Source organism: Ursus americanus, chromosome X, assembly GCF_024610735.1.
Source record: "Ursus americanus isolate L20-20 chromosome X, mUrsAme1.1.p, whole genome shotgun sequence".
Classification (NCBI taxonomy): domain Eukaryota; kingdom Metazoa; phylum Chordata; class Mammalia; order Carnivora; family Ursidae; genus Ursus; species Ursus americanus.
The window spans coordinates 55,057,254-55,081,201 of NC_142164.1; the positions used below are offsets into that span (position 1 = coordinate 55,057,254).

Consider the following 23,948-nt stretch of genomic DNA (forward strand, 5'->3'; position numbering starts at 1 on the left):
ATAAATCACATATAAGGTCACAAAACAGGCCTCAACAAATACAAAAAAGATTGAAAATACACCACACACCTTTTCTGACCACAACTCTATGTAACTATAACTCAACCACAAGAAAAAAAAATCTGGAAAGTCCACAAATACATGGGGGTTAAATAACATGCTACTAGACAATGAATGAATCAACCAGGAAATGAAGAATATATAAAAAGATACGTGGAAACAAATGAAAATGAAAACACACTAGTCCAAAACATTTGGGACGCAGGAAAAGCAGTCCTAAGAGGAAAGTATATAGCAATACAGGCCTATTTTAAGAAGCACGAAAAGTCTCAAACAACCTAACTTTACATATAAAGGAACTACAAAAAGAGCAAAGCCTAAAGCCAGCAGCAGGAAGGAAATAATAAAGATTAGAGCAGAAATAAATGATATAGAAACAAAGGAAAAACAGTAGAACAGATGAATGAAACCAGGAGCTCTTTGAAAAAATTAACAAAATTGATATACCCCTAGCCAGACTTTATCAAAAGGAAAATAAAGAAGGACCCAAATAAATAAAATAACAAAAGAGAAAGGAGAAATAACAACTAATATCACAGAAATAAAATTGTAAGAGAATATTATGAAAAATTACATGCCAACAAATTGGACAACCTGGAAGGGATAAATGCTTACAAAGATATAAATTACCAAATCTGAAACAGGAAGAAATAGAAAACTTGAACAGACTAATAATCAGCAAAGAAACTGAATCAGTAATCAACTTCCAAGAAGTTAAGTCCAGGTCCAGATGACCTCACAGGTGAATTCTACCAAACATTTAAACAGGAGTTAACACCTATTCTCAAACTATTCCAAAAAATAGAAGTGGAAGGAAAACTTCCAAATTCATTCTGAGGCCAGTATTACCCTGATATGAAAACCAGATAAAGACACCACAAAAAAGAAAACTACAGGCCAATATCTCCAATGAACATAGATGCAAAAATCCTCAACAAAATACTAACAAACCAAATGCAGCAATACATTAAAAAATTATACACCACAATCAAGTGGGAATTATTCCCATGATGCAATGGTGGTTCATTATTTATAAATCAAGCAATGTGATACACCACATTAATAAAAGAGATGATAAGCACTACATAATCATTTCAAATGATGCAGAAAAAGCATTTGACGAAGTACAACACCCATTCACGATAAAAACCCTCTACAGAGGAGGTTTAGAGGAAACATATATCAACATCATAAAGGCCATCTATGAAAAACCCACAGCTACTATTATCCTAAATTGGGCAAAAACTGAGAGCTTTTCCTGGACAGTCAGAAAGAAGACAGGGATGCCCACTCTCACCTGTTATTTAACATCGTACCTGCCACAGCAATCAGATAACAAAACAAAATAAAAGGCATCCAAATTGGCAAGGAAGAAGTCAAAATTTTACTATTTCAGATGACATGATACTATAAAACAAAACCCTAAAGACTTGACCAAAAAACCTGCTAGAAGTGATACATGAATTCAGTACACTTGCAGGATACAAAATCAAAGTACAGAAATCTGTTGCACTTCTATACATCGATAATGAAGCAGCAGAAAGAGAAATTAAGGAATCAATTCCATTTATAATTGCATCCAAGACCATACGATACCTAGGAATAAACCTAACCAAAGAGGTGAAAGATCTGTACTCCGAAAAGTATAAAACACTGATGAGAAGAAATTGAAGATGACACAAAGAAATGAAAAGACATTCCATGCTCATGGATTGGAAAAACAAATATTGTTAAAATGTCTATACTACCCAAAGCAATCTACACATTTAATGCAATTCCTATCAAAATACCACCAGCATTTTTCACAGAGCTGGAAAAAACTGCCAAAATCTATGGAACTACAAAAGATTCCAAATAGTCAAAGCAACCTTGGGGGGAAAAAAAAAAGCAAAGCTGGAGGCATCACAATTCCAGACTTCAAGTTATATTACAAAGCTGTGGTAATCTTAACAGTGTGGTGCTGGCATAAAAATAGACATAAAGATCAATAGAACAGAATAGAAATCCCAGAAATTAACCCACAACTATATCATCAATTAATCTTCAACAAAGGAGGAAAGGATATCCAATGGGAAAAAGAATGTCTCTTCAACAATGATATGGGGAATACTGGAGAGCCAGATGCATAAGAATGAATCTGGACCACTTTCTTACACCAAAACCAAAAATAAACTCCAAATGGATTAAAGACCTAAATGTGAGATAGGAAACCATTAAAATCCCAGAGGATAACATAAGCAGTAACCTCTGACATTGGCCATAGCAACTTCTTTCTAGATACGTCTCCCCAGGCAAGCGAATTGAAAGCAAAAATAATCTATTGGGACTCTATCAAAATAAAATGCTTTTGCACAGTGAAAGAAAGAACAAAACTAAAAGGCATCCTATGGAGTGGGAGAAGATGTCTGCAAATGACTTACTTGATAAAGGGTTAGTATTCAAAATATATAAAGAGCTTATAAACTCAACACCCAAAAATGAAAAATCCAATTAAAAATGGTTAGATGACATGAATAGACATTTTTCCAAAGAAGATATAGGGATGGCCAACAGATATAGAAAAAGATGCTCAACATTACTCATCATCAGGGAAATACAAAACTACAAGATTTCACCTCACATTCTTCAGAATGGTTAAAATCAACAACACAAGAACCAAAAGGTGTTGGTGAAGACGTGGGGAAAGAGGAACCCTCTTGGACTGTTGGTAGGAATGCAAACTGGTGCAGCCACTGTGGAAAACAGTATGGGGGTTCCTCAAAAAGTTAAAAACAGAACTACCCTATGATCCAGCAATTTCACTACTAGGTATTTATTCAAAGAATACAAAAATAATGATTCAAAGGGATACATGCACCCCCAACGTTCATAGCAGCCTTATCTACAATAGGCAAATTCTGCAAATAGCCCAAGAGTCCATCGACTGATGAATGGATAAAGAAGATGTGGTACATATATACAATAGGATATTACTCAGCCATAAAAAAAACAATGAAATCTTGTGATCTGCAAGGACTTGGATGGAGCTAGAGAGTACCATGATCAGGGAAATAAGAGTAAGGCAAATACCATAGGATTTCACTCATTTGTGGAATTTAAGAAACAAAACAAAGGAGCAATTGGAAAAATAGAGGCAAACCATGAAACAGTCTTAACTATGGAGAACAAACAAACAAATTCCCTTACCAAAATGCAGCTGGGTGCAGGGAACGAGTGAAATAGGTGATGGGGATTAAGGAGTGCACTTGTTGGGATGAGAACTGGGTGTTGTATGGAAGTGTTGAATCACTATGTTGTACATCTGAAACAATATTACACTGTATGTTAACTAACTGGAATTCAAATAAAAACTTAAGAAAAAAAATAAACCAAATAGCCATGTATCCCAGATCTGCACCCTCAGGTAAGCAGAGACAGCATAAGCAAAGTGATGATTTTCCCTTAATTGGAAATTTGCTGCTGATATTTGGAAAGAAACTTCAAATTCTTGGGCATGCTCACTTCTAATCAGAGTAAAGTGGTGAGGTATTTTTTTTTCTTTTTTGGCTGTCTGTTAGATATTTTCCAAATGTTTTAAAATAAGCATGTATTCTGAAATAAAATAAAATATAGCAAATATTATGAAAATATTAAGTGGTACTTACTGATAGATGCCTCCAAAGCACTCTAAGCTTTTATTTCAGAAAATGCCCATATGTTAGCTCTTTTCTAGTCTGGCTCCCTACATTAAGCTCCACCCCTCTCACCCATCCCCTATCCCCCACTCCACTCAATCTTCTGCCTTTTCTTTTTCTTTTATTTCTTTTTATTTGCATTTTACAGAAGTAAAAACTAAAAGCCTGTGAAATTAAAAGGGATAGAAAAAAAATATTGGCTCTGATGTACATGGAGATTCCAACAAATGTAAATTCTGTTTGCTATAGATTAAAATTATACAAGTGCCTTTTTCAAATGTGAATATTCATTTAGATGAAACCAAGCTAGGGTCAGAATTTAGAACATAGGATTTTACTTAGCATCTTCAGAAAAGGGCTTGTTATGAGTTGGAGTCATTTTAATGCATAAACATATCCATATTTTTAGATCTATTGGTCATGGCTTTATACATTATATTAAATTTAAAACATTCTGGTAGAGCAGACAATGCACACAGTTTGAAATCTTAGAATTTGGCAGGTCTTGGTATATATAATTCACTACATAGACTGTAATAAAATAGTATGTTAAGACTGATAATAACATTTAAAACATTTTTCTGATAATATCTGGAAATGACAAAAACCTCAAATTAATAATATGTATATTTTTATTAAATATAATCATTTAGACTTTGGCTTCCCAAACTGGATAACACTGCCACCTTGGGGCAAACACTGATTATTGAAGGTTTTGTTTAAATATTAAAACAAAACAAAACAAAACAAAAAAACAACCTAGTTTTTCCCTGATGGTATTACAGCTACAGTGTGAAGATATTTGCATGGGTGATGGAGGCAGTCTCATTCTGTATTCCAAAGATGGGACAATTTGTGTTAATAAGCAGCTGAGCAAGAATAATGCATTCTTGGTGTGTTCTCTTAAAATCAAAATTATGTAATATTCAAACCCAACATTTTTCAAAAAGAAAATAAAAACCTACATGGCTTTCAAGTGATGTAAATGTTTATGAGCCAAAATACAAAAACTATTTAACAGATCCAGGTCACTTAACTGTAATTTCTAGTTTTACCCCTTTCAAGGGATCAACTGGACATGTGCCTCCTCTAAAAAAGCAGAAAAAAAGAGTCAAACATCCCCATGATAAATTATGCAAATGGTTTGATTTTGTAAAGCAAACAGCAAAATTCCTTCACCCCTTACATGGCATTTCAGAAAAACCAAAATGGTAACTGGGTTTTCCTAATTTTGTCTGAACTTTTTCATTGTGTGATCTAAGTCAGGTTATCTAACCTCTCTGAATCTGTTTTTCTATCTGAAAAAAATGGTCATAATAATATCATCTACGTCTCTGGATTGTGAGGATTAAATGAATTATTGCAAGTAAATTGTTCCTTAAAATCATGCCTGATATCACAGGACTTATTCATAAAATTTTAGCTTTCATTATTATTACAAATGGATTGAGATCAAATTACCTACATATAATGTGTTAGATTTAGTATAATTTTGTGATGTGACTTGATTTGCCTGTCATTATATCAAAATGGGCTCTCTAGGTTCCATTTATAACCAGTATAGGCCAAACGGTGATTGTGCCCCCACAGTACTATTTACTGTTCTGTCCATGGGATGGGCTTTGGACTCTGTCCCCATTCTGCCACATATTAGACTTCACAAAACTAGTTAATTCAAATTCCACTTTTTTATTAATAAAGTATAGAACAACAGTATATATCTCACAGAGTTGCTGTGATGATTAAATGAAGTAACGCATATATAAGGCTCTTAACACAGTGTGAGACTTAAAATAGCCTCAACCAAGGTTCTCTGGTATATTTAAAAAATAAAAATCACTTCATCTGTAACAATTTTAGCACCAATTACATAATATACATCATTGTGGAAGTGAGCCAACAAATAAAATGATGGGAGAAGGGTTCCTGCGAGGGAGAATGGGGTTAAAGGATAATATACTTGATTTCACAGATATGGGGGTGGAGAATAAGCATAGTGTGTGTAAGAGGCAGGATAGTGTGATGGTAAAATGCCTGAAAATGGAGTTGGATAGACCTAGGCCTGAATTCAGGCTCTTCCCCACCTGTTGAGGCTTTGGTTAGTTTACCAAATATTTTGAAGTATTTTCCGCAGAAGTGGGGATAACAGAATTGGTATGGAATTAAATGAGAAAATGTGCTTCCCACTGAACCTAAGTCATAAGTCAATAAATAGTAACCAGTTATTTTTAATTATTTGTAAAGAACTTTTTTCTGCATTAGAGACTTGGGCACCTCATTAGGACAACTTTTTAGAGCATTCTAGTTTCTATGCCTATGGAAAAGAGGTGGTAAGTGGAAGTCAGGACAGAAATAGGAAGTGAATTATTTCAGGGCCAGGGCATGGGGAAAGCAGAATCAAAGCAAGTATCCTTGAATTGAGTTGTTAAAATAGCAGGCACTTTTAGGGAGAGTGCCAAGCATAAGCTCTCAGACTCCTTCCAGCTTTTTTTTTTTTTTCCTTCCAGCTTCTTGCTTCACCCTCTTAAGCTCCAGGAAAGGAGGAAATAAAGTGATGGTCAAACAGGCCCTGTCCCTCACCACATGGGGGAGCACTTAGGCACGTAAATATGAGCATTGTGACTTCATCACTATGACGCAGTGACTGTGCAAGGGGGTGAAGCAGTAATACCCCCCAAGGGTCATTTTCTTCTTCCCCTCACTTCCGGCCTGTTGGCAGAGAAGGGCCAGATGACAACCTGAAACCCAGCCCAGCCTACAGTGGTAATTGCTGGTAAGGTCAACTCCAGCAAACCAGAGGCATCAATAATCTTCTTTAGGTAGTCCTTTATTTCCCCCATTCTCATCTTGATAGAAGGGTCTCAAAGTACAAATCAAGTTGAGAAAAAACTGAAACATCCCAAAGCCTCCCACTACAGTGCTGTAGTTAAGGACTCCTGCTCCATCAAGACACAGTCACTGGCCAACCAGTCATCTGCCAACCCATCATCTGCCAGCCAGTCCTCAGCCAACCAGTATTAGTCAACAAGTCCTTAGCCAACCAGGGATGAGTCAACTGGGCGTGAACCAATCAGGCATGAAACAATCAAGCTTCCCAGACGTGAACCAACCAGGGATGAGCCAGCCAGGCACGAGCTTATTTGGTACGAACCAACTGGACATAAACCAACCAAATACAAACTTACCTGACATGAATCAACTGAGCATGAAACAACTAGGTAGGTGCCAACCAGGCAGGAGCCAACCAGGCACGTGGCAACCAGTTATGAGCCAACCAGGCCTGAGCCAACCAGGCATGAGCAAATTCATTATAAGTCAATCAGGCACGAGGCAACCAGGCTGGAGCCAATCAGGCATAAGTCAAGCAGGAACAAGCCAATCAGGGACAAGGCACCCAGGCATGAACCAACCAAGTCCAAGCCAACCAGGCATAAGGCAACCAGGCAGAAGCCAATCAGACATGAGGCAACCAAGCTTGAATTCTTTCCGAGTAAGACCTGCAGAGGCTCATGACTGCCCTGAAATCCTGCGCCTAATTAAAGTAAGCATCTTTCTCCTTATTCTGTAGAGTTTCATGGCATCAGTTTAGGGCTGAGGGTAAGGAAGGCATAGGTCGGGTTTTAATCCTAGCTCTGCTTATTATGACCCATGTACACAACCTTCTTGAAGTTACTAAACCTCTCTAGGCTTCAATTTTCACATCTAAAATCAAGATCATAGTACTATCTATATCAAAAGATTGTTGTAATAACATAAAATAATTACACATAAATTTCTTGACTTAAAGTAGTGGGCTTAGGAAGTGGGGGGGATGAATTCATGGATATTTCAGGGACTTAGCATGTTGTCCCTCCTGGGGAAATTTTAACTTTAAAAGAGGATCTTAGAGAAAAGGAATGTTTCACTTAAATGAATGACCTATCAGTGACAGAATATCAGGTATTAATGTATAAGATTTTAGGGTAGGGAGTCTTTTCGCTTCTAAGACCACACCCAAGTGTAGAAGCTCATGACTGTGCAGAAAACAATACTCATCCAGAAGAGATTTTCCATACAATTTCAGACAGTTCTTTGACTGCTAAAGCACATCCACACCCATCCACAGACAACCACCAGGAGTCCAAGGAGTTGGATTAAAAATGTCTGATTTAAAAGTTTATTTTAATGCTTTTCCTGGAAATCAACCCAGTATAGTAAAGAGGACAAACTAATAGCCATAGTTACTGTGTTGAAGTTCTGTGGCACTCAAAGCAGTCACTTATGTGATGCACAACCTAAACAATTCCATATAAAAGTAGTAGCCTAGATTTTTAATGGAGTAAATAGAAGGCTGGAATAAGGCACAGGTTATAGATAAAAAGACTTTTGCAATGCAAATGTTTCCACCGACTAATTTATATATACATATATTATATATATATTAATTTATGCATATGTTTTCCTCCTATCTATCTGTCTATCTATCCTTAGATCAGGCCAAGTTTCTGTTCCCTTTGATCAGAGAATGTGTTTTAATGGCCAAAACAAAACACCAAATGTTTTCTAGTGAAATCCATCTGCTGAAATGATGCTAGGTCCTATTACAGATCTGTAAGAACTGGGTTATCTATCCTTCTATGTCTTCCGTTCTGTTCTATCCCCACAAGTTCCCATATCATTTCTCTAACTGGCATTAATCTGCATGATTAGATCATCAATCACAATACTATGAAAAAACATGTTAATTATTCCAGAAGCACCTTTTTCCATGTAGAAAAAACATTTAATTTTTTTGTAGCAACCAGTTGGCAATTAATAAATTTATTATTGAATGGCAGTGAATCTCTCTATTCAGAAAATTTACCTTCCTTACCTTTCCAAACATCACCAAGGGAAAAATAGATCACGGACCTTCCCACTTCAATGAAACTGTACCCGTGGCATTCCTAACCACAATTACTTTTAAATTTGCCTCATGTACCTGAATATGCACTAGAAGTTTCTTGGGAATAATTTTAATGGGTATTCACCAGAAAAATAATACAAGAGCTAAATTGCTCTTATAGACATGAGACATTACTTACTCATAGACATGAATGTAATAATTAATTAGCTTTGAACTTTATGTTCTAATAATCTGAAAGTAGGCAATGACTTTCCAAGAATGAGATCCAAACCATGTATTAATTTGAAAGTGCAAAAAAATGATATAGTGAAAAGCCGCACTGACAAAGTCTAAAGTTAAACTGGGAAAAACACCTCAGGAGAACATGACAGACTTTTCTGTAAAGTCTACTAGCTTTATTATATACTGACTGGGACACCTTATGTTAATAAATACTCAATAAGTTGCTCAAGAAAAACTTCATGATTATCATCTTAAGAATTTATTAAGCCATAAACTGAAAGTTTTCTCTACTTTGATAGGAATTGGCTTCCTGTGAAAACATGCTAGATTCAGTGAAGTTAACAGTAACAGGTAAGATGTTCTATAGTATTTTCAGAGCTAAAAAAAGAAACATGGCATAATATATACACACATACTACTTGTACCTAGATTTGTGGAAGCTACTGTCCTTGGTACACAAAGATGATGGCATTAATAGTATCTACTTGTGCAGGACATCAGTTTGGTAGCTTTGTCAGTGATCCACTATTTTATATTTCCCCATTTTTTAAGTATGAAATTCATATTTAAGAGCTTTTACATCTTTATGGATGCAATAGACTTCAACTAATTTTCAAAATGTAGAATGAGAAGTGTAACTATTCAAAGAAAGTAAATTTAATGCCCAATAGGTTGGTAGTAGCTTTATAGGATGAAATGGTTAAACACAAAATGACAAACTATTTTCAAGATACTTACTACATTTTGATAGCCAGCAATATTAAAAGGATAGGCTAGTGTTTTATAATGAATTAGAACTTTTTAGGCAGGAAATATGAACATTGAGATGATTAAAGCATATAAAATTACACACTTGGGGGGCTCCTGGGTGGCGCAGTCGTTAAGCGTCTGCCTTCGGCTCAGGGCGTGATTCCAGTGTCCCAGGATAGAGCCCCACATCAGGCTTCTCTGCTAGGAGCCTGCTTCTTCCTTTCCCACTTCCCCTGCTTGTGTTCCCCCTCTCTCTGGCTGTCTCTCTATGTCAAATAAATAAATAAAATCTTTAAAAAAAATTACACACTTGGAATTCCAAATGAATTTGAGGATCGGCTTTACCATTTCTATGAAAAGGGATAGGGACTGGAATTCTGATAGGGAATGCATTAAATCTTTAGATCACTTTGGGTAGTACTGACATCTTGATAATGTTAAGTCTTATCTATGAATACAAGAGGTCTTTCAATTTATTTAGGTCCTTTTCTTTCAGCAATGTTTTTGTAGTTTTCAGCATGCAAATATTTCACCTCCTTGGTGATATTTATTCCTAGTTATTTATTTTAGAGGCTACTGCAAATGGAGTTGCTTTCTTAGTTTACTTTTTAGTTTGTTCTTTTTGTGCATAGAAACAAAACTGACTTTGTTGATCTTATAGTCTGCAAATTTGCTGAATTGCTTTATTAGCTATAGTAACTTTCTTTTGAATTCTTTAGGGTTTTTTATCAGTAGGATTGTGTCATCTGCAGAGATCATTTTACCTCTTTCTTTCTAATTTAGAAAGCTTTTATTTATTTTTCGTTTCTAATAGTTTTGGCTATAACTTCCAGTACAATGTTGAATAGCAGTAGTAAAAGTGGACATCCTTGTCTTCTTAATCTTAGGGGGGATGCTTTAAGCCATTCACCTTGAGCATGAAGTTAATGGTTTTTTATAAGTACCCTTTATCATGCTGAGGAATTTTCCTCTATTCCTGGTTTTCTCAGGACTTTTGTCATGAAAGGGTATTGTATTTTGTCAAATGCCTTTCCTGCATCAATTGAGATGTTCATGTGCTTTTTTCCTTTTGTTCTGTTAATATGATGTATTATATTGATTTTCTTATGCTGAACCATCCTTCCTTTCCTAGGATAAATCACACTTGTTCATGGGTCATGGTGAATAATTCTTTTACTACGCTGTGGGTTCAGTTTGCTTATAGTTTGTTGGGGATTTTTGCATCTATATTAATGAGGGATATTGGTCTATAATTTTGTCTTCTTATGTCTTTTTTTAAAGATTCTATTTATTTATTTGAGAAAGAGAGCCAGAGATAGCAAAATTAGGGGGAGGGGCAGAGGGAGAGGGAAAAGCAGACTCCTCCGCTGAGCAGGGAGCTGGATATGGGGCTTGATCCCAGGACCTGGGATCATGACCTGAGCCAAAGGCAGACGCTTAACTGCCTGAGGCACCCAGGCGCCCCTCTTGTGATGTCTTTACCTGTCTTTGGTATCAACGTAATACTGACTTCATAGAATGAGTTGGACATGTTTCTTCCTCTTCAAATTTTTTTGGAAGAGGTTGAGGATTATGTTAATTATTCTTTAAATGTTTGATAGAATTCACCAGGGAAACCATCTCGTGGTTCCTGACTTTTCTTTGTTGAGAATTTTTTTTGATTACTGATTCAAACTCTTGTTAAAGCTCTGCTCAGATTTTTTCTTGAATCAGTTTAGATCATCTGTAAGTTTCAAGGAATTTGTTCATTTCTTCTAGGTTATCTAATTTCTTGGTGTAAAGTTCATAGTATTAACTTATAATCCTTTTCATCTCTATAAGGTAATAGTGTTGCTTTATTTCTGATTTTAATTAACTTGCATCTTCTCTCTTTTTTGTCAGTCTAGTTGTCAATTTGTTGATATTTTCAAAAAACCAACTTTTGGTTTTACTGATTCTTCTCTATTGTACTTTTTCCTTTATTTTGTTTATCTCTGCTCTAAACTTTATTATTACCTCCTTTCTGTTAGCTTTGGGCTTCATTTGCTCCTTTTTTTCTAGTTTCTTAAGGTATAAGGTTAGGTTATTACTTGAGATTTTTTTTTTGCCCTTAATGTAGGAGTTTATAGCTGTAAGTTTCCAAGCACTGCTTTCTGTAAGTTTCATATATTTTCATTTTCATTTATCTCTAAGTGTTTTCTAATTTCCCTTGTGATTTCTTCCTTGACCTATTAGTTAAGAGTGCATTAATTTCTACATATATGTGATATTCCTGGTTTCCTTCTGCTGTTGATTTCTAGTTTCATTCCACTGTGATTGGAAAAGATACTTTGTATGAGTTCAGTCTTTCAAAATTTATTGACTTGTTTTGTGGCTTAACATATGGCCTATCCTAGACAAAGTTCCATGTGCACTTGAGGAAAATGCGCATTATGTTGTTGTTGGGTGGAGTGTACTGTATATTTATTTTAGGTCCATTTGACCTATATTGTTCAAATAATCTAGTAAATTATTTATCTTCTGTCTGGTTGTCCAATACACTACTGAAATTGAAGAACTGAAGTTTCCTACTATTATTGTAGAGCTATTTTTCTATCTTCAATTCTGTCAATATTTGCTTCATATATTTTGGATCTCTGATGATTAGTACATAAATGTTCATAAATGTGAATTGACCCTTTTATTACTAAATAACCTTGTCTCTTGTAACAGTTTTAACTTAAAGTCTATTGTGTCTGATATACTACAGCCACCTCAGCTCTCTTTTGGTTACTATTTGCGTGAAGTATCTTTTTTCCATTATTTCACTATCAACCTTTCTGTGTGTGTGTGTGTGTGTGTGTGTGTGTGTGTGTGTGTGTGTGTGTTTAAATCTAAAGTGAGTCCCCTATGGACAGCATAGAGTTGGATCAATTTTTAATCCATTATTCTCATCTCTGCTTTTTTATTAGATTATTTAATCCACTTACATTTAAAGTAAATGAGGAGGGACTTCTGCCATTTTGCTGTTTTCTATATGCCATACAGCCTTTTTGTTCCTCACCCTCCATTGCTACCTTTTGTGTTTTCTTGATTTCTGTATTGAAATATTTTGATTCCCTTCTCATTTCCTTATGTGTATATTTTATAGATATTTTCTTTGTGGTTATCATGGAAATTACATTTAACATCCTAAATTTATAATTATCTAATTTGAATTTATACCAACTTGATGTTAGAGATAACATCTTTGTACATTGTGTGCCCAATAACATACATTAATAACTAATTTTATGCAGTTGTCTTTAAATCATGTAGAAAATAAAAAGTGGAGTTATAAACAAAATTAAAATAACTCTACTCCTTGTAATTGCCCATGTATTTACCTTTAACTAGGTAACTTTACTTTTATCTTTATTTCTTTATGTGATTTTGAGTTACCATTGAGCTTTCTTTCATGTCAACCTGAAGGACTTCTTCTAGCATTTTATGCAGGGCAGGTCTAGTGATAATGAAATCCCTCAGGTTTCTGTTTGGTTTTGGTGCTGATCTGGGGATGTGTCAACTTCTCCCTCATTTTTGAAGGGCAGTTTTGGTAGAGATACAATTCTCAGTTGATAGGCTCCCCCAAGCACTTTGAATAGATCAACCCACTGCCTTCTGGCCTCCAAGGTTTCTGATGAGAAATCAGATGATAATCCTATTGATCCATTGTATGTGACAAGTTCCTTCTCTCTTGCTGCTTTCAAAATTTTCTCTTTGTCTTTCAGCGGTTTGATTGTGTCTTGGTGTTGCTCATTCTGGATTTATACTACTTGGAATTTGAGCTTCTTGGATTTGTAGATAAATTAATTGATTCAAATTTAGGAAGTTTTCAGCCATCATTTCTTCAAATATTCTTTTTTCTTCTCTCTCATCCTTCTAAGAATCTGCCTTATAGTGTGTATATTGGCCCACTTCATGGTGTTCCACAAAGCCCTTAGGCCCTGTTTACTTTTCTTCATTGTTTTTCTTTCAGTTCCTGACTTGGTAATTTCAATTGTCTTATATTCAAATTCACTGATTTTTTTCTTCTGCTAGCTCAGTTCTAATTTTGGACCTCTACAGTGCATTTGTCACTTCGGTTATTGTACATAATTATCAGCTTCAGAAGTTTTTGGTGGGGGTTCTTTTTTTTATAATTTGGTATTTTGTTACTGAGATTCTTATTTTGTTCATACATTTGTTTCCTGTTTCTGTGCATGTCTTTCCTTTAGCTCTTTGAGCATATTTAAGACAGTTATTTTAGTCTTGGTCTAGTACATGTGGGCTTCCTCAGGTATGTTTTCTATTGATTTACTTCATTCTTTTGAATGGGGCATAGTTTCCAATTTCTTTGTATGCCTTTTGATTTGTTGTTGAAAACTGGACATTTGAATCTTATAATGTGTTAACCCTGGAAACAAAATTCTCCCCCTTCCCCAGGGATGGCTATTTAAATAATTATTTTTTTATTGTTATAGTGTCTCTGTGTAAGAGATCGGCCTGAGTTAAATGTTTAAGGTATTTTGAGGTCTTTTCTAAGTCTGTGTCTTTACCTGGTCATGCATGGTAGCTTTCTAAATTCTCTGTATATGTGATTGGTTTTAAATACCAAACAAAACAGGTGTGGCTCTTTTTATATCTGGAAGCTGCTTTCTTTGGTGGAGGTTGGAAAAATGGTGGCCAACTTCTAAGCTCTCAGCTCAGCATTCAGAGTAGCAATCCATGATCGGAACACAGAACTCCAGTATGTGGAGGATAAGCCCCCAATGCCTACCCTGGCTCCAGCAAATCACTCAGCAATTCATGTTGCCATCTGTATAGCTGCTACCATGAAGCAAGGGGGCAGGGGAGACTTGTAAGCCACCAGTGGGATGACAGCTGAATTTGACCAAAATTAACTGCAGTTTACCAGCCAAGCTGTCCTCTGGAAGTTGCAAATGTTCAAATAGACTCTAGAGTTCCAGAATATTCACTTCCAGTACAGTTGTACAGGTGAAGAGATGAATTCCTGGTGCTGCCTACTCTATTATCTTTCTTTTATTATAAACTTTCTAACATATCATATATGAATTTATATTTCAGATTTACTCAGGGATGGCTTTGGGGACAATCCCCTTTTCTACTGCCTAATTGCAGAAGTACACAATCAACAAAAACCATCAGGTAAAATAAATCTGACTCTTCCAATTTAATCTGGAGTATACTTTCTCTACCCTGAAAATGAAGAACAGTTTGATAGCATAGAATTAATATCAAACAGAGTAGAAGAGTATAAGTACATAAACTCAGTTTTTTTTTTTTTAAGAAAATGTGTGGTATTTGTAATGCATAGGAAAACTTTGGAAGAATATACATTATTAAAAGATGGATTATTTTTTTAGGATTGTGTTATAAGGGACTTAAATCCACATTATATATTTTCTTGTATTCTTTGATATTTTGTCCAGTAAGCTTTTATTAGTTTAATAAAGAAAACACTAAGATATTCAATTTTAGAGGAAAGAACACTCTAAGAGTCAAAGCAATAACCTCATTGTACCTTCTCTTTCCTCTTCTAGGCAAAGTGACCATTGGATTTGCCATGTACTATTTTACGTACGACCCCTGGATTGGCAAGTTACTTTACCTAGAGGACTTTTATGTCACACAAGCTTACCGAGGTCAAGCTATACTTACATTACTACTTATATTTTAAAAATTAAAATGGCATATTTTAAGGAGTAGAGATAGGGCTTCAGTATAAATATGGTATTTAAATTAGTTTACGTAACTCGCTTCTATTTCATGAGACTAATCACTATCCTAGTTATCCTTGCATATGGTGAACTCAATCACAGATTAGAAAACAACTTTCTTATTAGTTCCCATCAAGGCTTGAAAAACCCAAATTATCACAGCTATCCTTTTATCTTTAAAAATGTGTTTATATTTTAGGTTGTTTTGTCTGAAAGTGAGTAATGTACTATATTATGAGAGTGACAGGGACTTGTTTCTGCTTCGCCAATCTTTAAATCCAAAATCTTTTCTATTACCTTTGGAACCACTTTACAATTAGAAGAAGATATTAAAAATATTCATGAGTTGAGTTTCAACACAAGCTATTAAGAATATATAACAGCCAGATACAGGGTTTTATGTTTTACTTAAGATTGAAGCAAATAAACCTGTTAAGTGGATTTTTTCAACTCATGTCATTTTCCATGATCTATTTAAAAGGTCTAGGTATTGGAGCTGAAATGTTGAAGAGGTTAAGTCAGGTATGTATTACATTTAGTATTGGTATTCTATATGTTATCATTTTCTTCATTAAATATTATTTAACGGGGTGTAAATTAGATAATTTATCTCACCTTCTGAACAAAACCTCAAAATCCTTATTTTTTATTCCAATTAAAATAGATCTTCAAATCAGATAATCATATAAATTATATTTGAATTACATTTAACCAAAAATTGATTCCTGTAATCTACAACCATACTATATACCACTTTGCTATAAAGCAGAAGTAAGCAAGAGGGAGATTAGAAGGCAATTTTACCTATAAAATAGGTCCATGGTATGAATATAAGAATAGTGTAAAAATGACTTCTGAGAAGTTGGAGGAGTAGGAGCCTCCTAAGCTCATTTTGTCCCATGGACACACCTAGAAAACAGCCACATCAGTGCAACCAACCCAGGAAATGACCTAAAGACCAGCAGAACAGACATTCTACAATCAAAGAGAGGAGTCCACATCGAAAGGGATAGGAGAGGCAGAGACAAGGTCAAGAAACAAATTCCTGGGGAGACTAACCACAAATGGGAGGGACACTACAAGCACATAGAAGGGAGAGGATCAGACCCCATACCAGGCAACGCAGGCATGGGGGATCTGCATTGGAAACAAGTCCCCATAACATCTGGCTTTGAAAACCATGGGGCTTAACTTCTTGAGTTTTTACAACCAGTTGGGCTTAACTCTGGGACCTTTAAAAATCAGTGGGCTTAGCACTGACAGGGAGAAGGCAATAGAAAACGGAGTCCCCAACCTTAAAGAGACAGCATAACAAACACCCCACCAAGACAGAGCATAGAAGCAGCAGTATGAAAAATGTGTAGGGTATCCAAGATTTATTTACAAATCTCAGAATATGTGCTGGAGGGGCAGGGATCTTTAGGAGACTACTCCAAGAATAAAAGAGCTGGTGGGAACGATTTCTCTCTTCCCCAAACCCCTACTTCCCAGCCTTGTTAGCTGGATACTTGTGGGAAACAGGAGGTATGCTGCACCTACCTTGCTAATATCATGCATCCCACCCCACATTCTCCTGTGGATCCACTCCATCCATTTCACCCCACTCACCAGGAGTCCCTCCAAAGCAGCTCCTGCCAGGTCTTATTCAGGCAGCTGTGGCAGTGACCTGCACCAATCAAAAATGACTCCTGCCTTGGGGAGAGGGAAAGATAACCCTACACATCAGTTAGGCTGCAGCCCTAGCAGTCAATGGCAGTGCAGAGAGTGCCCTGCTGATCAGTGGGTCTGCAGCATCAGCACATGGACTGGGGACAGGCACCTGATATGATAACTGGCCTTGGCCACCAACAAAAACATCTCAGGGATAGCACAGGGAGAGACTCCTGCAGTTTGGGATCACTGCAGCCCTGGCAGATTGGGGACAGGCATCCGGTCTGCCAGCCCTGCCCACCAATAAAAGCCTCTCAAGGTATAAGGTAGGGAGACACCTGCAGGCTGGTGCTACCACAGCCCTAAGAGACAAACTGGGGATAGCATCTGATTTGTTTACAGCCCCTGCCCACCAACATAAGCCTCTTAGGAGACAATGCAGGGAAAGCACTCTGCAGTCTGGTATGACTTCAGTCCCAGAAAACTGGGCTTAGGGCAAGCGTTTGGTCTGACTGCTGACAATGCCCAACTATAAGCCTATGACCATAGAATGGCCCCTTAACAGGACAGGACCAAATATGACCCACAAAAATCAAAGAAGGCCACTGCAGCCAACTGGACTGAAAGCAAATGAGGCTTAGCCACAACAGTAGGGCAGGCACAAACCACATACAAGACACCCGTGAAGCACCTGGTTCTGGTGAACAGGGGACATTGTGCTACAGGGCACCACAGGACCTCTTCTTTGTAAGGTAACTACATTCAAGATCAGGAGACATAACTGATTTTCCTAATACATAAAAACAAATGTAGAGAGTTAGACAAAATAAGACAGAGGAATATATCCCAAATAAAAGACCAGGACAAAACCATAACAAAAGAGCTAAATGAAATGGAGATAAACAAGATACCTGATAATGAATTCAAACTAATGGTCATAAAGATACTGGACTTGAGAAAGTGGAAAATCACAGGGAAACCTTTAACAAAGTACCAGAAAACAAAAAAGAGCCAATCAGATATGAGTAATTTAATAACTGAAATGAAAAATAAACTAGAGGGAATCAATAGATTAGAGGAGGCAGAAGAACAGATCAGTGAGCTGGAAGACAGAGTAATGGAAAGCAACAAAGCTGAACAGGAAAAAGAAAAAGAAAACAATTTAAAATGAGAATATGTTTAGGGAACTCAGTGACATCATCAAACCTAATAAAATTCACATTATATAGATCCCAAAAAGAGAAAAGAGAAGGGGGCAGAAAATTTATTTGAAGAAATAATAGCTGAAAACTTCTCTAATCTGGGGAAGGAAAGAGACATTCAGATCCAGGAGGCATAGAGAGTCCCCAAGAAAATCAACCCAAGGAGATCCACACCGACACACATAATAATTAAAATGGAAAAAAAGCAGTGATAAAGAGAGAATTTTAAAAGCAGTAAGAGAAAAGTTATGGGCTCCCTGTCTCCTTCTCCCTCTGCCATTCTCCATGCTTGTGCTCTCTGGCTCTCTGTCAAATAAGTCAATAAAATCTTAAAAAAAAAATAGAATGGGTTCGAACTAAATCAAACATCAACTTAATATAGACTGCTACACTATATGCATGTTATATATGAGCCTAATGGGAAAAACAAATCAAAATATAATAGATACACAAAAAATTAAGAGAAAGGAACCCAAGCATATCACTATAGAAAGCTATCAAAGACAACAGAAGTGCAAGAGAAAAAATAGAGAACAGAAAAAATACCTGTAAAACAACTAACAAATGGCAACAAGTTCATACCTATCAATAATTAGTTTGAATGTGGTAAATGAATTAAATGCTCCAATCAAAAGACATAGGGTGACTGAATGGATATAGAAGCAAGACCCACTGATAAGCTGCCTACAGGAGTCTCCCTTCAGAACTAAAGGTACATGCAAATTGAAAGTGAAGGGATGGAAAGATATTTACTATGCAAAAGTAACCTAAAAGCAAGCTGGGGTACCAATACTTAGACAAAATAAACTTTAAAACAAAGACTGTAACAGGAGACAGAGAAGAACACTACATGATTACAAGGGAACAATCCAACAAGAGGATATAATCATTGTAAATATTTATGCACCCAATATAGGAGCATATACATACATAAAGCAGCTATTAACAGACGTAAAGGAAAAAAAAAACCTGACATTAATACAATGATAGTAGAGGACTCTAACCTTCAGTTACATCAATGGATAGATCATCCAGACAGAAAATCAAGGAAACAGTGGCTTTGAATGAAACATTGGACCAGCTGGATCTAAAAGATATACTCAGAGCATTCCATCCCCAAATAGTGGAATACACATTCTTTTCAAGTGTATCTGGAACATTCTCCAGAACAGATCACAGTTTAGGTCACAAAACAAAAGTCTCCATAAGCTCGAAAAGATTAAAATCTATCATGCATCATTTCTGACTACAATGATATGAAACTAGAAATCAGACACAAGAAAAAATCTGGGAAGAACACAAATACCTGGAGGCTAAATAACATGCTATTGAACAATGAATGGGTCAACCAAGAAATCAGAGGAAATAAAAAAAAATACATGGAGGCAAATGAAAATGAAAACACAATGATCCAAAATCTTTGGGATCTAGAAAAAGCTGCTTTAAGAAGGAAGATTATAGCAATATAAGGTCTACCTAATAAACTAAGAAAAAGCTCAAATAAAGAGCTAATCTTACACATAAAGGAGCTATACAGAAAGAAGAACAAAGCTCAAAGCCAGTAGAAAGAAGGGAATAATAAAGAATGCAGCAGAAATCAATGTAATAGAAACCAAAAAAGAAAAAAAACCCACACAATACAACAGATCAATGAAACCAGGAGCTAGTTCTTTGAAAAGTGCAACAAAATTGATAAACCTTTAGCCAGACTCACCAAAAAAAGGGAGAGGACTCAAATAAAATTAAAAACGAAGGAGAAATAATAAGCAATGATTCAGAAATACTAAGGATTATAAGAGATTATGAAAAATTTTATGCCAACAAATTGGACAACTGAGAGGAAATGGATAAATTCCTAGAAACATACGACCTTCCAAAACTGAATCAGGAAGAAATAGAGAATTTGAACAGACTGCTTACTAGCAATGAAATTGAATCAAACAATCAACAAACTCCAAACAAAAGTTAGGGCCAGATGGCATCACAGGTGAATTCTACCAGACATTTAAAGAAAAGTTAACAACTTTTATTCTCAAACTATTCCAAAAAATGGAAAAGGAAGGAAAGCTTCCAAATTCATTCTACAAAGACAGTATTACCATGATTTCAAAACCAGATAAAGACACTACAAAACAACAAAACTAAAGGCAGTATCTCTGATGAACATAGATGCAAAAATCATCACAAAATATTAGCAAACCAAATCCAAATACTCATTTAAAAAAATTATTCCCTATGATCAAGTGAGATTTATTCCACAGATGCAAGGGTGGTTTAATACTCACAAATCAATCAATGTGATACATCACATTAACAAGAGAAAGGATAAAAAACACATGATCACTTCAACAGTTGCAGCAAAAATACATGACAAAGTACAACATGCATTCATGTCAAAAACTCTGTACAGAGTAGGTCTTAGAGGAAACATACCTCAACACAATAAAGGCCATGTAAGAAAAACCCACAGTTAACAGCATACTAAATGGTGAAAAACTGAGAGCTTTTCCTCTACAATCAGGAACAAGAAAAGAATGCCCACTCTTACTCCTGTTATTCAACATAGTACTAGAAGTCCTAGCCATAGCAATCAGACAACAAAAAGAAATAAAAGGCATCTGACTTGGTAAGGAAGAAGTAAAACTTTCACCCTTTGCAGATGACATGATACTGTATATAGAAAACCCTAAAGACTTCAGCAAAAAACTACTAGAACTGATAAATGCATTCAGTAAAGTCACAGGACACAAAATTAATATATGAAAACCTGTTGCACTCTGATACACTTATAAAGAAGTAGAAAGAGAAATTAAGAAAACAACTGCATTGACAACATGACCAAAAACAGTAAAATACCTAGGAATAAACCTAACCAAGGAGGTGAGCATCTGTACTCCAAAAACCATAAACCACTGATGAAAGAAACTGAAGATGACACAAACAAATGGAAAGGGATTCCACGGCTCATGCAGTGGAAGAACCAATATTCTTAAAATGTCCATACTATCCAAAGCAATCTACAAATTTAATGCGATCCTTATCAAACTACCAACTAATTTTTCACAGAACTATAACAAATAATCCTAAAATATGTACGGAACCAAAAAGACACTGAATACCCAAAGCAATCTCAAAAATGAATAAAACTGGATTTGTTCCCAGATTTGAAGATATATTACAGAATAATGAAGACAGTATGGTACAGGTACAAAAATAGACACATAGATCAATGGAACAGAACTAGTCCAGAAATAAACCCAAGCTTTTGTGGTCAATTAATCTATGACAAAGAAGGAAAAGAATATGCAATGGGAAAGACAGTCTCTTCAACAACTGTGTTGGAAAACAGGACAGCTAAATAAAAATAATGAAACTTGACCACTTTCTTACATTATACACAGAAATAAACTCAAAATGGATTAAAGATCTAAATGTGCAACCTGAAACCATAAAATTCCTAGAAGAAAACAGGCAGTAATTTATTTGACATCAGCCATAGAAACATTTTTTAGATGTCTCACCTGGCAGAGGAAATAAAAATAAAATTATACTATCAGAACTACAGCAAAATAAAAACCTTTTAGACAGGAAAGGAATCCATCAGCAAAACAAAAAGGATACCTACTGAATGGGGGAAGGTATTTGCAAATTACATATCTAATACCAGGTAATATCCAAAATAATGTAAAGAACTTATATAACTCAACACCAAAAAAACCCAAATAATTTAAAAAGCAGACAGAGGATCTGAATAGACATTTTTTTTTCAAAGAAGACATATAGATGGCCAACAGACACGTGAAAAGCTGTTCAATATCATTCATCATCAGGGAAATGCAAATTAAAACCACGATGACCTATGACTTTACACTAAAATCAAAAATACAAATAAGTATTGGAAAGGATGTGGGGAAAAAAGGAACCCTCCCTCATTTACTGTTGTTGAGAATGCAAAGTGGTACAGCCACTGTGGAGAACAGTATGGAGATTCAAAAAAATTAAAAACAATATTACCATATGATACAGTAATTCCACTACTGAGTATTTACCCAAGGAAAGTGAAAATACTAATTCAAAAGATATATGGACCCCTATGTCTACTGTAGCATTATTTACAATAGCCAAGCTACAGAAGCAACCTATGTGTTTATCAAAAGATGAATGGATAGATGATGTATGTATATTTATATACAAATACATATACACACACAATGGCATATTACTGAGCCATAAAAAGAATGTTACGTTGCCATTTGCAACAACATGGATGTACCTAGAGGGTATAATTCTAAGTGAAATTAAGCCAGAGAAAGACAAATACTTTGTAATTTCACTCATATGTGGAATTTAAGAAACAAAACTAATGAACAAAGAAAAAAGTCAAACAGAACAACACTCTTAAATACAGAGAACAAACTGGTGGTTGCCAGAGGGGAGGTAGGTGGGGGGGATGGGTGAAATGGATAAGGGGATTAAGAGTACACCTAACTCGATGAGCAATGAGAAATATATAGAACTGCTGAATCATTCATTATACTGTACACCTGAAACTAATATAACACTATATGTTAATTATACTTGAATAAAAAAAAAGCACAGTATAAAAATAAGATCCTTTTGTACTTTGGAAATGCATGTGAAAATTTTAGAACTTTTTCTATAAAGAAAAAAACTGAATTGGATTTACAGAAAAACCAATTAGTAGACTTTGCAAATCATTTTTGGACTTTTCAAAGAAAGAGTTTTAAAACTCAACAGGACGTTTTTTCTTCTTACAGCTTTAGAGAAGTCTAAGAGTTAACTATTGTATTAATATTTGGAAGTATTATACAGACATAGTGCCTTACATATAGACCTTTAATAGATGTGTTAAGGAAGACTACAGCTTCAATTAAAAGTAATCTCTATTTGTTTTTAAACAGATAGCCATCAGAAGTCAATGTAACTGCATGCACTTTCTTGTTGTTGTTTGGAACCAGGCTTCTATTGACTACTATACTCGTCGAGGGGCTTTAGACCTTTCCTCTGAGGAGGGCTGGCATCTGTTCAGGTTTAACAGAGAAGAACTCATGCATATGGCAAAGGAAGCGTAAAAGATGACTCATCTCAACTTGCCCCAACATATGCTCCAACGTTTGAATGTCACCTGAGTCCAACAGCAGTTTGACTTTGAGTATTGTACAATACAGCAAGTGATCAAACTCTGGTTTGTGCAGATCTTTTACTTTGAAACAGATTTGGCAGATACAATCAACTTCCCTTTATCCAAACTAATATACTAATGACTAGCAGCAGAGCTGATGATCCAAAAGAGTAGATAAATCAAGAATCACTTTATACTTGGTGTTAGGATATTTATTTTTTACCTACCATATCTCACTAAAGTTAAGATGTTTATATTTTCACATCTTCAGACAGCTGAAATTGGGATAAGTACAATGATCAACTGGTATCACTTTTTTCTTAGAGGTAAATAACATGTCTTAGATTTGATGAAATACGGATTCATTTGATTATAAACAGATCTGAGGTACAAAAAATTCATTTAAAATACTGAAGCTAAATTTTGAGGATCTTACTTATGAAAAACTACTAAGTGAACTAGTTCCCTACCTTGAGTAGCTCAAGTACCACTGACTCCTTAACATCATCTCAAAACTACATTTTATCTCTGAGCATTTACAGATCTTTAGTTATATTTATCTTAGGGAAGATACTACATATAACACTGTATATGCATACTATTTCTTTCCTTTCTAGTAGAAATATAAGCCCTTTGACAGAAGTA

The 23,948-nt window shown here is 35.5% G+C and overlaps 2 protein-coding genes across 2 annotated transcripts in view; one reads left to right on the forward strand and one right to left on the reverse strand.

Moving 5' to 3' along the window:
* APOOL (apolipoprotein O like) overlaps nt 1-23,948 on the reverse strand; it is a 161,957-nt gene that overhangs the window by 39,367 nt on the left and 98,642 nt on the right. The gene's annotated exons all lie outside the window — the stretch shown is intronic.
* On the forward strand, nt 6,781-23,253 carry SATL1 (spermidine/spermine N1-acetyl transferase like 1). The gene is made up of 6 exons (XM_045800030.2): nt 6,781-7,275; nt 9,141-9,192; nt 14,656-14,736; nt 15,132-15,233; nt 15,790-15,830; nt 23,083-23,253. Exons 1-6 carry the CDS (start codon nt 6,781-6,783, stop codon nt 23,251-23,253), a joined length of 942 nt encoding a protein of 313 aa, XP_045655986.2.

What these genes read in the sequence shown, in the direction of transcription:
- SATL1 (XM_045800030.2), top strand. Translation starts at nt 6,781, where the DNA reads ATGAGTCAACTGGGCGTGAACCAATCAGGCATGAAACAATCAAGCTTC. An exon ending in AGTGAAGTTAACAGTAACAG is followed by an intron (nt 9,193 to 14,655) that starts GTAAGATGTTCT and finishes TTTATATTTCAG; the next exon opens with ATTTACTCAGGGATGGCTTT. An exon ending in TGTTGAAGAGGTTAAGTCAG is followed by an intron (nt 15,831 to 23,082) that starts GTATGTATTACA and finishes GTTTTTAAACAG; the next exon opens with ATAGCCATCAGAAGTCAATG.